At 43.3% G+C, this 14,858-nt stretch overlaps 2 protein-coding genes and 1 long non-coding RNA gene across 7 annotated transcripts in view; 2 read left to right on the top strand and 1 right to left on the bottom strand.

Annotated features, from left to right (window-relative positions):
- Positions 1 to 6,430, top strand: part of LOC148390555 (sodium- and chloride-dependent neutral and basic amino acid transporter B(0+)-like) — a 40,260-nt gene extending 33,830 nt beyond the window's left edge. The window contains exons 1-15 of one of the 2 annotated variants that reach the window (XM_088390678.1): positions 1,544 to 1,760; positions 2,543 to 2,690; positions 2,785 to 2,916; positions 3,086 to 3,247; positions 3,594 to 3,708; positions 3,799 to 3,931; positions 4,103 to 4,243; positions 4,434 to 4,569; positions 4,666 to 4,758; positions 4,829 to 4,954; positions 5,041 to 5,150; positions 5,224 to 5,323; positions 5,402 to 5,511; positions 5,874 to 6,041; positions 6,128 to 6,430. In XM_088390678.1, the coding sequence (XP_088246804.1) occupies positions 1,707 to 1,760; positions 2,543 to 2,690; positions 2,785 to 2,916; positions 3,086 to 3,247; positions 3,594 to 3,708; positions 3,799 to 3,931; positions 4,103 to 4,243; positions 4,434 to 4,569; positions 4,666 to 4,758; positions 4,829 to 4,954; positions 5,041 to 5,150; positions 5,224 to 5,323; positions 5,402 to 5,511; positions 5,874 to 6,041; positions 6,128 to 6,280 (1,881 nt within the window). In that variant the 5' untranslated portion in view covers positions 1,544 to 1,706 and the 3' untranslated portion in view covers positions 6,281 to 6,430. Of the gene's footprint in view, positions 1 to 1,543; positions 1,761 to 2,542; positions 2,691 to 2,784; positions 2,917 to 3,085; positions 3,248 to 3,593; positions 3,709 to 3,798; positions 3,932 to 4,102; positions 4,244 to 4,433; positions 4,570 to 4,665; positions 4,759 to 4,828; positions 4,955 to 5,040; positions 5,151 to 5,223; positions 5,324 to 5,401; positions 5,512 to 5,873; positions 6,042 to 6,127 lie in introns of those variants that run through there. The other variant, XM_088390677.1, reaches the window with a different exon arrangement.
- Positions 3,010 to 9,470, bottom strand: LOC148390554 (uncharacterized). Of its 3 annotated transcripts, none has more exons than XR_015861445.1 (6): positions 8,697 to 9,470; positions 8,408 to 8,511; positions 6,097 to 6,225; positions 5,647 to 6,011; positions 4,117 to 4,228; positions 3,010 to 3,955 (listed from the first exon to the last, which is right to left on the bottom strand). It is a non-coding gene; the product is annotated as an uncharacterized LOC148390554 (long non-coding RNA). The 3 variants fall into 3 exon arrangements; XR_015861446.1 differs by lacking the exon at positions 3,010 to 3,955 and having other exon boundaries at positions 3,965 to 4,228; positions 5,647 to 5,743; positions 5,854 to 6,011; XR_015861444.1 differs by lacking the exon at positions 3,010 to 3,955 and having other exon boundaries at positions 3,965 to 4,228.
- A 236-nt stretch (positions 9,471 to 9,706) lies between these two features.
- On the top strand, positions 9,707 to 14,766 carry LOC148390553 (leucine-rich repeat neuronal protein 2-like). Of its 2 annotated transcripts, none has more exons than XM_088390674.1 (2): positions 9,707 to 9,899; positions 11,568 to 14,766. In XM_088390674.1, exon 2 carries the CDS (start codon positions 11,876 to 11,878, stop codon positions 14,195 to 14,197), a length of 2,322 nt encoding a protein of 773 aa, XP_088246800.1. In that variant the 5' UTR covers positions 9,707 to 9,899; positions 11,568 to 11,875; the 3' UTR covers positions 14,198 to 14,766. The 2 variants fall into 2 exon arrangements, with proteins under 2 accessions (XP_088246800.1, XP_088246799.1); XM_088390673.1 differs by having other exon boundaries at positions 11,563 to 14,766.
- Positions 14,767 to 14,858: the final 92 nt, after the last annotated feature.

Raw genomic sequence — 14,858 nt, 5'->3', positions numbered from 1 at the left:
AAGTGCAAGTATTTATGTGTAAATACATGAGGTGGCCCCACCCCCAAATTGGCGGAACCAACCAATGGATCACACCCACTACCTAGGCGGCGGGGTGGAATCCAATACTGTAGTGAGTGGGGCGAAGACAGTTAGGGTTTCAAAGTATGTTCACCTAATAACAGCCCACTTTATTAAGGAAATATCACGGTCAAAGGTCACAGGTGTCAAGCTCTAGTCCTCGGGGCCGCGTTCCAACATGTTTTCCAACATGCCCTCGTTAAGCGCACCTGCGTGAAAAGTTTTAGCCACTTTCACGTTCAAAAGGAGCTAAAACTTTTCACGCACCTGCACTTAACGAGGGACTCACTCGGACACTCCATTAGGTACACCGCCCTTTTCAAGTGTACCTAATAACAGGCCACTTTATTAGGGAAATATGGTCAAAGGTCACAGGTGTCAAGCTCTAGTCCTCGGGGCCGCGTTCCAACATGTTTTCCAACATGCCCTCGTTAAGCGCACCTGCGTGAAAAGTTTTAGCCACTTTAACGTTCAAAAGGAGCTAAAACTTTTCACGCACCTGCACTTAACGAGGGACTCACTCGGACACTCCATTAGGTACACCGCCCTTTTCAAGTGTACCTAATAACAGGCCACTTTATTAGGGAAATATCATGGTCAAAGGTCACAGGTGTCAAGCTCTAGTCCTCGGGGCCGCATTCCAACATGTTTTCCAACATGCCCTCGTTAAGCGCACCTGCGTGAAAAGTTTTAGCCACTTTCACGTTCAAAAGGAGCTAAAACTTTTCACGCAGGTGTGTTTAACGAGGGAAACCTGGAAAACATATTGGAATGCGGCCCCTTGAGGACTGGAGGTCGACACCCCTGGTTTAAGTGAAAAGTGCCACACCCGCCCTCACCCCCACTTTCTCATTGGCTGTTTGAACAGTGATGTCATCTGACACTCTATTAGGTACACCGCCATTTTTAGGTGTTCCTAATAACAGGCCACTTCATTCGGGAAAAATCATGGTCAAAGCTTCAATGAAAGTGAAAAGTGCATTTACACATAAATACTTGCATTTGTTAGCATATGCATGCAAAGCGAGGTTCCAATTCTAAAAGCTCATTCAGGTATATGCTCATACTTGGGATCAAACCAGGTTCTTACTGATCAAGAGACCGTGTCACTAACCAGTCAGCTATTTTGACCTGGCAACCCCTGGCCGTCTGCACTGTTTTGTACTAGTGATGTGCAGTCCAGTTAAGTGAACTGAATATTTATAATCAGTTCACTCAAAAGATTTGTTCAAAAGAATCGTTTGCTTTTTTTTTCTTTTTTACTTCGTGTCGTGTACCTATTGAAGTGTCCATGAGGTGTACCTAATCACAGGCCACTTCATGTGTTTACGTGATTGTTTTTGTCTGGTGTATTGCTTAGTTGTGTGTGTTGTTGTGGTAAAAAAAAAAAAAAAAACGATTCGTTTGAGCTAATCTTTTGAGTGAACTAATTCTAAAGATTCAGTTCACTTAAAAGAACTGGAATGCACATCACCAGTGTGCAGTGAACCACTGGAGATGAATATGAGGAGCAGATAAATTTGTTGAATCCTTTGTTTAAAAAATAATAAAATCGACTTTTGGGGCTGCTGGTGGATAGCATTGAAGACGTCAATTTTTCCGATCAGTTTCACTTTTAACCACCTGGAAGCAGCTGCAACAATAAAATGTGGAAATCTAACATCAACCCTCCCAAAGACGCGCCTATTCTAACAGATCAGGTAAGACGGGAACTTCAAATGTCATAGTAAATTAATTTTGAGTCGAATCATTGTACAGATGGCAAGTAGAATGTAGCTCACTGTACTGGAGTAAAAGTAGTACACCCTTAAATAAAAGTTAATTCACCCCAAAGTTACTTCTGTAAATATAACAGCAAATTTAGCTCACTTGTGGTATACTTAATCAGACCCCAGAGTCCGATGGTGTGAAGTTCTTCATCATTCAAAACTACAACTACAATTAAATAATACATTGTTAAACTAATATCTCTTAACCAGGTAAAAATGCATTATTAGCTTTGTATAGGTATACACAGAAATTTCTATATAGCTCTTTTTCATCTGATTGTGGAGGCAGACATACATGTTCATATTATTATCTATTACATATTTTCTTGGGAAAGTATTTGAGTCTGAATAGACCAAATTTAAAAAATAAAGGAGGCCCTGAGCCCTTGAGGGTCCATTTCAACTTTGACAAACATTTGCACAATCAGTTCTGTCCCCCTGGCTATTATACCATTACTGTTTATTTTTTACCTTAGTTACCCGTTTTGCACTTCACATCCAAAGCAAAGAATTGTTTTTGGCACCTGTTCAAAGGAAGAAAAGTGTTGCAATAAACGGAACTGTACGAAAGAAGCGTGGGGGGGCAAACAGTCAGTACAGTAGCGATACACCAATATCAAATATTACAACCGTTTCCACCATTAAAACGTACAAACGGCATTAGCTCGATACGGTATCAGGTAAAGTGTTGCATGAACAACATCTCTGTGCAGGATCCTCCTGCGGTTGATGGCGGTGATGAGAATCCAGAGCGAGGAAACTGGACCAATAAGACAGAATACATCCTCTCTTTGATTGGTTACACAATCGGTCTGGGAAATATATGGAGATTTCCTTATTTGACCTACAAACACGGCGGGGGTAAAAGTTCCACGTTAGAAATGCTTTGAATGACGTTGACGTGTGAGAGTTACAAATGGATTGGTGATACTATTTGTTTCTTTCTGTCAAGCAGGTGCCTTTCTGATTGCCTACTTGACGATGTTGGTTTTATTCGGGACTCCACTTTACTTCCTAGAAAGTGCCGTGGGTCAATTCTCCAGTCAAGGAGCAGTCAATGTATGGAGAGCCGTGCCTCTACTTCAGGGTGGGGAATCCTTGAATTCACTTGAGTGGTCTCAGATATAGTCCTTTAATGTTTGTTGAAGAATCCATGCAAGCAACCAGCTAAATACTCAATTTTAAAAAAAGTAAAAATGACTGCAAAAAAAATCCAAAGCAATCTAATATTACTGCACATTTTGACCCATTCGCAGGGGTCGGCATCGGAATGATCATTTTAACCGGCCTGATGTCGATCTACTACAACGTCATTGTGTCCTATGGCATCTTCTACCTGTTCGCCTCCTTCCAGTCTCCTTTGCCGTGGCACGTGTGCCGAAGCTCAAACGATAAAAACTGCAGCGACGCATCTTTAGGTACTCCTTGTTGAGTTGAACAGCGTGAGATGTTTGAAGGGAACAAAGACGTCACATGCAAAAAGACAACACTCATGCACATTTTTTAAATACAACTCTCAGTGATCAGTGAATTTAAACTTCTTTGAGCTTTCAGCACAAAGTCTCCAAGTGGCAACTTTCATTTAATTCTCTTTGCTGTCTATTGTGATTGCTTTGTGGGCAGTGTTGAGTTCATCAATTTTAAAATGAACTTTTTCAGTTCATAGTTCATAATTAAATTAATTGTGGGGACTTCACACTGTTTTCATCAGTGCTTCCAAGGGGGGGGGGGGGAGTAATTGTGTCAACATCTCTTCCATTTTAGTACATTGCAATACAAGCAGTGCGTTATTGGCCAACTGGACTCAGGACAACAGAACTTACACTTCATCTGACAAGCTAACACTTGGGGCCCAGAGCGCCAGTGAGCAGTACTGGAAGTAAGGATGTTCTTATTCACATCTTCAAACACATTAGCAGGACTTAGTTAATCTCTTTGTAAGTGAGAAGTACTTTCCCCTCTCATTCAGTCGCGTGGCTCTGCGGAGATCCAGTAATATCGAGGAGACGGGTCCAATAGTTTGGCACTTGGCTCTCTGCTTGCTGCTGAGCTCCATCCTTGTTGCTGCAGTACTCATCAAAGGAATCAAGTCATCAGGAAAAGTAAGTCAAGCTCTTATCTTACATCTACAACATCAGACGAGAAACAGCAGGAACATATAAATTGAAGTCAGTGCTTCTGATTGCGTTTTGGCCAGCAGAGCAGGCCTAGCTAGTCTCAATTGGCCACCCCTAGAATTGACTTTTGTTGATATGTACTGTCTCTCTTTACAGGTTATGTATTTCACCTCTTTGTTCCCGTATGTGGCGCTTGTGATCCTGCTGATCAGAGGGGCAACACTCGAAGGAGCCAGAGATGGCATAGATTTCTACATTGGCGCTAAGTCCAACCTAACAAAACTGACAGAAGCAGAGGTGAGAAGTAGTGAGCATTATGTATACTGAGTTTGGTCATGTGACATTCACAAGCCGAGCTGTGATTGGGAGGTACGTCTGAGCAACTGTGATGTGGACAGCAAGTGGCGAGATGATGTTTGGTCGTTGACATCAACAACCTCTGCCATCTTCAGAGCCATTGCAAAATAACAAACCAATGTATTTTTAGGTCTGGAAAGACGCGGCAACTCAGACGGCGTTTTCTCTCTCGATTGCTAGTGGGGGACTTATAACTCTTGCTTCTTATGGCAAGTTCCACAACAATATGTTCATCGACTCTATGGCCATAAGCTTCATCAACCATGGTAGGCCAACAAACGCAGGCCAATCTAGATTTGCTTGAAAATAAAGCCTAATGTTTTTTGTGTGTTTTTCACGTGTCAATTTCAATGCCATTCTAGCAACAAGTATCTTAGCAGGCTTTTCCATCTTTTCCATTTTGGGTCACATGTCCTACATCTACCGAGTTCCTATTGACAAAGTGGTGAACGACGGTAAGACATTTGACAAAGCACAAAATCCAAATGCTATTGTTGTCTTACGCAATGAGCTATCTTTACGCAGGATTCAGCCTGGCATTCATTACATATGCAGAAGCCCTGACCAAGCTTCCCATTTCCACTTTTTGGTCAATCATCTTCTTTTTCATGATATTTGTCATTGGCCTGGACTCTCAGTTCACAAATTTAGGTAAGGTCATTGGATGCCATGCAAATTGCAAATGGCCACTTTAAAATGAAGCATCGTCATCATTAACGCCTGTTGTCTTTCATCAGAGGTGGTCTCCACCAGCATCACTGATGCCTTCCCGAAATCAAAGCGGGCCTACGTAAACTTTGGTTGTTCCTGTATCGTCTTTTTATTAGGCCTGCCATTAGTCACAGAGGTGCGTCTGCGGATAAGTGCTATTACAGCGATGTCTTATAACAATGTTCATGCGCAGTTTGTCTGTGTGATAGGCGGGAATATATTGGGTCAGTCTAATGGATGCCTTTATATCAACTTGGATTCTGCTTGTTTTGGCTCTGATGGAGCTCATTGGCTTCATCTACATATATGGTAGGATTGACCAAAAAAAAAACTGTAAAAAAACAAGTAGAAATAATTTGTAGTTTAAGTGTACACATTCTGTTGCAGGAATGAACCGATTAATTGAGGACCTTGAGATGATGATTGGGAAAAAGAGCGTTTGGTTCTGGCTATGGTGGAAAGCCTGTTGGTTCGTTATCAGCCCGTGTATCCTGTTGGTAAATTCAACCTCATTATTTCCTTTTTAATTTGGATCATTGCCTCGTGCACTGATTTTAAAGGGAATGAGCGGCTTGGAATGGATGTGAAACAAGTCGGTTGTGTTCATGCCCACAACGGTGTAAATTACATACCTGTTTTAAACTGCACCAAGCTGTGTCTGCGAAAATATCCAAACTTTTCAAGCCCGCCTCTGCGCAGATTTTGACAGCACCTCACAATAGATATCCACTGGACATGAAAATAAAGCAATTAAAACAAAAATTTAGCTGTCGATCAGAATGTTGGTAATTTCGAGTTGCTTCTGAATCAGAAACATGTCTGCGGGGAATTCTACTAACACCTAACTCCTGTTGTCTAGGCCATCCTGGTGTGGTCTCTAAAGTCTTTTGAGGCCCCCAACTATGGAGGGGTAAAGCTCCCATCTTGGGCAGTGGCATTGGGTTGGTGCATTGCTGCTCTTCCACTCGTATGCATCCTCATCATTGCAGTTTATAAGCTGAGCAGAACAGAAGGAAATCTTTGGAAGGTGTTTTGAACACATTTTTCACACACCAAAAAAGGTGCAAAGTGAAAGTTGTCACCTCGATCCATAATGCAAACTATTCCTTGCAGCGCATAAAGTCACTGTGCTACCCTTCGGAGGAATGGCATCCTTTTCTGGACATCCATCGAGGAGAACGTTATTCAGAGGAAAACTGCAGAAAAAAAGCCTCCAAAGCAACAGATGGTGAACAAATGTCAATGGCGGTATTCAGTAGTATGTGACAATACGGAAACGTGACACTATTTATGAAATTTGAACTTGGAGTACAAGTGAAAAGATGAACATTTCTACACCCTTTGCCAATCCTTCCTTTCTTATCACTGAATTAAAATATGGTAGCAGAATACATGACAAAAGGAGACATGCATTTCAAGACTACACCTCATATTCATGTGCATATATACAGTTGTTACATCAGGTACTATGCAGTGAAATAAAAATGAAAAAAATCCATTCATCCATAATTCTGCAATCTTCTCCACTTGCTTCAAGTGCACTTATGTATGCAATCACAGCCATATGACTCTTTATCATAAAAAGCAGCACGACTATATCCATTTTCTGCTGCAATAATTATCCTCAACTTATTGAAGCACTTAGCAAACTCTCCCCTGTCACCTTTACCATGGCAACCACGCACACAGAGAACCTGCAGATAAACATAGACCTGTGCTGCCACCCACGCAACACACACACTCAACATGTGCCATGAAATGTCTCTAAGAAATGATTAAAGAATATTGCACACTTCAACAGAGAGGTCACTGAAAGACACTCAAAACAAGAAAGGGGAATACGTTGACGTATACACCAGGGAACAGATGATGACAGCACTTACGGTCTACAATGTCACTGTTTCATAGAGATGTGACAGTTATGAGTTACGACAGAGTGAAAAGTATTCACTTGTTAGCCTTTTCTATGAATCTGTGTTTCCTTCTGCTGCCCCCCCCCCCCCCCACACACACACACACACAAACTGCAGGCTCCTTAACATCCCTTTGTTATTAGATACTGCAAGCCTTGTCACCATGGCAGCAAATTCCCAATTTCCCGCCGATGTGCGCATCTCCCACGTGTGCGCACACAATGTGTGCGTGTAAGTGTGCGTGCGTGTCTGTGTTGGTGGGCGGGTTGTGCTTGAGTCCCTACAAGAAGTCCTGTACGAGAAGAGCCACCTCAGTTGATATGAACATCTCAGAATTTTTTTTTATATTTTCCAATTTACTGTACAAAACAATCATCACTTCATTTGAAATAACATGCAATTCAATTGGCGCTCTTGCAAGACCAATATAATCCAAAACTGCTGCTATTTGAACACATGCAGCTTTTTTTTTTTTTTGCCTTGAAACAGTTCTGAAGTTGCTGAGAGGAGCCATTGGGCCAGATCTTAACAACTCTGGCTGTGTGGTGGGGGCACTTTTCCTTAGCTGATAACAGCAGCAAAGATATATGGTCTGACTGACCCACATACACTAACACCTTGGTTTTGTAGCCCCAGTTTATTTTCTCCTCTTGTTGCACATTGCTGATGTAATTTGGGGAGGAGTGCTTTTAATTCAGCATGATTCAGATCCCCTGCTATGATGTCAAGATATCTGTACTGCTGACGGCGTCGTATAATAGCCCGAATGCAGCGTTAGCTTTAGTAATAAAATTTAGCTTTTGGAATGCTAACAAAAGCAATGAGGACAGCTGTAAAGTCCCTGAGTTAGATAAAACAAACTCATTTAGGTTCTACTTATTTTTATTTTTTCCCCCAATAATGAGATCCAATAAAGGTTCTGCACCAAAAACATTACAACGACAATTTATGGACATTACAAACTTTATAAACGCCACACAAGTCGAGATTCCAACCCCAATCTCAGACTGTGATGCAGGCGCCAAAACCACTAGTACACCATGCTGATCATTTTTTGGAATTCAGAAATGGATCTCACATGTGCAGCTGTACCTAATGAAGTGACCTATTTTGGGGAGGGTGGAATTAACACCACACCCAGAGTAAAACAGAAAGGTAAGACCGATTCAGTATGACTGATATGAAGGCAAAATGCAACGATAAAAGCACAACAACCCCTCTGTGTTGCTATGGAGACCTCCTCTCTTTCGCTTCCTTTCAGCAAGCTACCACTTATCCTTGCTGCTTTTCAGTCAGCAGGACATGTGGGTGTGTGCAAGTTTTTGTGTGCTGGCTGTGTTGTGAATCCGGCAAATGAAGGGAAACGCATTAGAGAAGCAAGCTGGACTTAGGTGCACGCACACTCTACACGTGCGTGCACACACAATCAGAAAGATCTGCCCTAAAGCTGCAAAAATGGTTTGTACCTTAGTTGACTCACTTGTTGGACGGCCTCTTGAATTTATTCCTGTTCTTCCTCCTCCTATTTTGCACAGTTGCGTTCTCCCATCAATTCAAGGGCTGCAAACTCTCACAAATTCGTAACTGTAAATGAGAGTTCCAAGAAAAATAGCAAGATTATGTTGGGGAGTTTTCTTAGGTTAATACTCTGAGGGAAAGAAAACAACAGCTGAATCACAGTGGATGACACAAAATCAAATCAGAGCACGTGAGCAAACACACGCACACACACAAACAAACACACAGTGATATTACGATATGGACAATACCTGCAATGGCTCACATGAAGCTTTCATTGTGGCTCCGGTGTTTTCTTGTTCCCAGTCCAGAAGCTGTATTTCTCTTCTTCATCATTTAATTAGCACTCTAAGTGCTGAATAAAAAATGTATGGCTGCAAGCAGTTTTCGCAGCTGGCTGCACCATTGGACTCTTGTTGCCATTCACATCGTTTTAAACTGTCTGAAGACATTTGATACTGTTTATCGCGTGCTTCAAATGAAACATATATTTAATTTTTTTGTTTAGTTTACTGCCACAATGAATGAAAGGGAAATGGGCTCTTTATTGCTTCTGGAAGCTTTATTGCATCTTTTATTTGTGAAATGGTTGTGTCTGACAGGATCTTAGTTACCCACATGGGAGACTATCTATATTGACTTGGATGAAAACATTTATTTTTATTTATTTTTTAATGACAATAAAACAAACAAACTTGCATTTTTCTTCAAATATGTCAAGAAAATGAATTTTTGTGATATGTTAACCAGCTCCACAAAACTCTGCCATAGCTATTAAGGCGACACTGAAAAAATAACTGCAATTTACAAAACAGTTTCCAAGTACTGTAGACTAGTGTGAGACTCCAATAATCCCATTCTGATTCATCTATTCATCTCTTTCAGATTTTATCCTGTTTTCGAATCACGGCTGAGGGCTTTCAATGAGTGGATTTGTTTTGAACAAGAAAACTTATACCCAGTGGTGCACCTAATCACATTAAGAGAATGCACGAAACAACGTAAGCACGGCAGCTTTGCATGAATGTCGACAGTGTCAGTTTGATAAGACGATAAGATAAAGTATTTATTTTCCCCAACTAAACCAGATGCATACAGAAACAACCTGTCATCCACACACACTGTATCCCACTGCAAGTATTTTTCCATCAGCATGTGACAGAGGAGAAGAGAACGAGAGAGCGAGTGAGGCAGGCGGTGGAAGAGGGGAGGCAGGATGCGAGGGATGAAGCTCTGCTGCAGAGCCAAGAGAGAGAGAGAGAGAGAGAGAGAGAGAGAGAGAGAGAGAGAGAGAGAGAGAGAGAGAGAGAGTCAATGTTCTTCCCAGCTCCAGTGCAGCATAGACGTGATATTTCAAGAATCTTAATTGTGTGGCTGAGAGGGAGACAAGAAATAACACCCTCCGCTCTGGAAGCAAGGCTGAACACAGCGATGGAGTGATCCTTGCAGCTCGGGTAAGAAAACAGAAATGATAGCACAGACATGTACACATGTCACGGTGGATGCATGCATGCATGCATGCATATTTGCTCGGTGTGAGTGCTTTACAGATGGAGAGGAAAAATATGATAAGTTTGTGGATACGTGCGTCTGCAGCAACAGCCTGCGTTATCATGCGCCTCTTTTTTTTTTTTTTTGGCCAAGTACAGTCTCTATCCAGGTTCTCCATCTCTGTCAAAAGCATCCCGCACTCCTGCATGTAATGCCTCCTCTGAGTACATGCAAATGTATTTACGTTCTTCATACAAGCAGTCATTTGTCACCTCCAGCAGCTTAAAAAAAAAAAAAGCTTCAAGGTCTAGCTCGAGTTTGTTCTTAGATAAGAGGAACAGCAGAGATAAGCATGTAATGTTCTTATCAATGTGTTAATGAAAAAGCTGGTGGGTTTTGTTTTCAGCTCAAAGCTTGATAGAATAGTGAAAGCACGGGAGGCACTCAGCTCAGATGTAATGCTAACAGGTGAACAAGGAGGTGCGAGTGGCATTTTAGAAATATGAAAAGCTAAGGAGGATTCCATTTTTCCACTACCACTAAACAGTGTTTTCTTTTAGAATCGAGTCCTTCGAAGTGTCTAAAGAACAGAGAAATTCTTGTTAATGAAAAGTTGCTTCTAGAAAATGCATGAGCTGCAGTACGAACATATCACAATGCTGAATATATTTTCTGCAGATCTCTCTTCTGTTTTTTTTTTAAATTCATATACTTTGAATCAGCATGGATACAATCAATTAAAGAAAGACACAACTGTCACATGGTCAACTATGATGACAAAATGGAGGGGAAAAAAAAAGAAAGCCAACCAGGGTGAATGCTGAGGAAAAAGAAGCTCCAGTTACCAGGGGTATGAATTCCAAAAACTTCTCAGGCATGCAGTCAGTGCATCGCTCTGCGTTCCTGAAACTAACATCGTTGACATTTGAGAGCAAAAGGCAAAAACATCCAAATTAAACGGCCAATACATTATTGAGCAGGTTGCACGTGGAAAGACGAGAGAGCGGAGATGAAAGCGGATGGCTGACGGAAGAAGGACCCCGGGAGGAAAGATCTGCACCGAGACGATGTTGACACAAACGCGCTGTCGTACAATACTCACTCGTCCGTCTTTGTAGAATGTTTGCTGCCGCGGGCATTAAAGATAGCGGGCTGGCAAAAGTTCTCTGAGTCGGCAAGTTGAATGTAATGAATGGCTGAGCTGCACTGTAATTGTTATTTCATTACAAATACAAACGATAAGAACGAGTTGATATCCATGCTTGTTTTTTTAAATGCACAGTGGCATGATCGTAAATGCTTCTCTCTCAGCACTCACAATTAGTCAGACAATGGCGAAAACATTGATTAGGCGCTTTATAGATGCAGTCAAAGGGTTCCAAGCCCCACTCATGACTTCTTTTAATGTTATTCTTATCAACTGGTGCACAGATTGGACCAAAACAAATTACAAGCAAAGGAACACAGCAAGAATAATTCTGTTTCCATGGCAACAATGCACTAGACCTTGCTTTGACTTCTTTTTACAGATAGCCATGCTTATGACAATTGCTACTTATCCATCAGTGAATTACACTTTACTCCACTTTCTATTTCTTTTTCCGTGTGTGTGTGTGCGCTTGATAGAGCAGCAAGCAATGAGCCAAGAGTCGTCCGCCCACCGCCAGGATGTGAGATTGATGGCGTGACAAGAAAAAGACGGTCATCATGTTCTACCGCTGCAGTCCGAATTGTTCCTAAAGAGTCACACGGTAGATTCCCTGTGTGCCAAGCAACTTGGTATGATTATCCTTCCCCGTTTGCCTAAGAATTTCATACCGGTGAAAGCGATTCTAACCATCTTCTGCCATCTGAGCACACTCTCCGACAGTTGACTTCGTCAGATCTCAACAAGATCTTAAAACCTTCTCCAAACGGCACCCGTGACCCCTTTAGGATTATGAGGCCAATGTTGATGCTTCTACAATCACAGTGTCTCCTGTTTGTCAGTGTGTGCATGCTCGGAGCGCTGGGCTCATTGCCTCAAGCGCTGCCATGGCATGTACCCTGCCCAGGGCGGTGTGTGTGTCACATCAAGCCGTGGTTCTCCCCAGACTCGGTTTACCACGAAGCTCCCACCGTGGACTGTAATGACCTTCTGCTGACTGGACTCCCGTGGCCTCTGCCCTTTGACACACACACCTTGCACCTGCAGGGGAACAATCTGTCTGAAATGGAGGTGGCTGTGCTTCACGGGCTCCCCAACCTCACTGATCTTGACCTTTCACAGAATCACTTCAGCTGTGTCAGGGCTATTACGCCAAATCTGTCTCTGCCGTCTCTGCTGTCTCTACACCTGGAGGAAAACCATCTCAGTCACCTCCCAGAGGCCTCTTTCTCCTCACTGCTGGCTTTACAGGAGCTCTTTCTCAGCCATAACAACTTATGTTCTATCGCACCCGGAGCCTTTACTGGCCTGAACTCTCTCTTGCGTCTGCACATTAACAACAATAGACTCACCACCATTGATCCAAGGTGGTTTGAGGCTTTGCAGAACCTAGAAGTTCTCATGCTTGGAGGAAACCCAGTAGAAACCTTGCCTGAGCAGGGTTTCCTAGCCTTGAAATCCCTCCGCAGTCTTGTTCTTGGTGGTATGGGCTTGAAAGGTTTAGCTGACAATGCTCTAGATGGGTTGGAGGATCTGGAGAGTCTCTCCTTCTACGATAATCAACTGATCAAGGTGCCCAGTCGGGCTCTGCAGAGAGTGAAAGGACTCAAGTTTCTTGATCTTAACAAGAACCGAATCAAACTGATCAACACGGGAGACTTCCGAGATATGGTCCACCTAAAGGAGCTAGGCCTCAACAACATGGAGGAGCTGCTGTCCATTGAGAGAGCGGCGTTAGAGAACCTCCCAGAGCTGACCAAACTGGAGATCACCAACAACCCCCGACTGTCCTTCATTCACCCGCAGGCATTTGCGCAGCTGAGCAGGCTTGAGAGTCTCATGCTCAACTCAAACTATCTCAGTACTCTGCATCGTCACACCATGAGCTCCCTGCCCAGACTCCAGGAGGTCAGCCTGCACTCCAACCCACTCCGTTGTGACTGTCTGTTTCACTGGGCCGCAAAGGACGCCTCCCACCCTCACCGAGACGCACCGGCCAGCAACCAGCAACCATCTCGGGTGGTGCGCTTCATCCAACCGCAATCGACGCTGTGCTCAGACCCACCAGACCTGAAGGCTCGTAGGGTGAGGGAGGTGTCCTCCAGGGAGATGTCAGCCTCCTGCCTCCCAACAATCGCCAGCGCCTCGCTGCCCTCCAGCGTGGGTGTCAGAGAAGGAGGGAAGCTTCTTTTGCACTGTAGGGCTCTCGCAGAGCCGCAGCCTCTACTTTACTGGGTGACTCCCACAGGGTTGAGACTTGGACCAGCTTTGAGCAACACATCTGAGGGACCAACAGCTTCTTCCCTCACAGCCACCCAAGGAATCGCATCTGTTTCCAGGATCTCCCCCAACCAGGCCCAAGGTGATTTCTCCACCAAACGCTATTGGCTCCTGCCTGAGGGAACTCTGGAAATCAGAAAGGTCACCCCGAAAGAAGCCGGCTTGTACACCTGCATAGCTGAGAATACTCTGGGAGCTGATACACGTAGTGTTACCGTGTCCGTGCAAAGACGACACAAGACACGGAGAAGGGTGGTGGATCCTAACCCCGAGGGCCCTTCATTGCTCAAAGCGGGGACGAGTTTAAAGGTGATGGAGACTGGAGAACACTATGCTATAATGTCCTGGCAGAACAGGCGCAATTTCCCATCAACTCGTTTGTCCTGGCAAGCTATGAGCTCCGACGCACCCGCATACGCCATACGCATCCTTGCCGGCACATGCAGCTTCAACTTGACCCACCTGCAGGCAGAGACGTTTTACAGAGTGTGTTTACATTTAGGCACCGGTGAGGGCAGCAAGCATACCAGCAAGAGAAGCAAAACAAGCAGGAAACCCCAATGCATCTCATTCAGAACAAAGCAAGTGGCAGAGCCACGGGCCAGCCTGCAGCTCAGCCCGCAGTTGACGTCCACTGCCGCGACACTTCTGATGATCCTTGCGCTCGTACTGATGCTGCTGGCGGGCCAAGGATGGGACAGTGGAAAGCACCCGAGTGCTCTTTTCCAGGAAATCAAAAGTCATAAGGCTCTGATCATCAAGCAGAAGACAGAGGGGAGCAACAAGAAACAGCCAATGCAGAGTGACAAACTTCTGTTCCATCACGACTGCTGAGCTCATCAAAATGACAAATGCAGAAACAAATACTAAATGTCATTTTCTGAAAAGTCACGGTAATGTAGGAAAGATTTGTATTTATTTTATATAAATTATATATGTACAGTATCAATGACATTGTTTTGGTGTTGAAACACATTGTAAAGAATTCCTTAAGCCAAACCAGATGGATTTAAACGGGGCCATGGCACTCAGACAGTGCACAGCGAGTGCATAAATCCAATATAAAAGACTGCTTTTGGCTGCTGGGCTGAAAATAAAGAACACTTGAATTCAGTCCAGGGACATGTGTTACATTTCCCATCTAAATGTCTCACAGACTGAACCATACTGTAACCAAGCAGACGGAACACTGTCTGATAACTGATCCAAAAAGAAAAAGTGACTGCTTGTTTTGTTCTTGTATGTCAAAGTGATTGATGCTTAGCGCTCAGTATCTTGGACTACTGTTCTTATACAGCTTTCCTCGCCTAACATCTGATATCTTCATTCAGCATTAATGATTCTCAAAGTGATTGTGTCAAATTCTATTTTGAGCTATTATACAATAAATCTTTTTAATGTAACTATTGCTGCCCCACTCTTTTTCTTTTCACAAATCTGATATAGAGAACAATTTTCCATATTGGTGCGTACTTTACACTGAATTTAAAACACC

The sequence above is a fragment of the Syngnathus floridae genome, chromosome 11 (genome assembly GCF_059516105.1).
Source record: "Syngnathus floridae isolate MCC-2025c chromosome 11, RoL_Sflo_1.0, whole genome shotgun sequence".
NCBI classification, from domain to species: Eukaryota; Metazoa; Chordata; class Actinopteri; order Syngnathiformes; family Syngnathidae; genus Syngnathus; species Syngnathus floridae.
The sequence above is the reverse complement of the archived record's forward strand: the minus strand, read 5'-3'. Positions and strand labels throughout refer to the sequence as shown.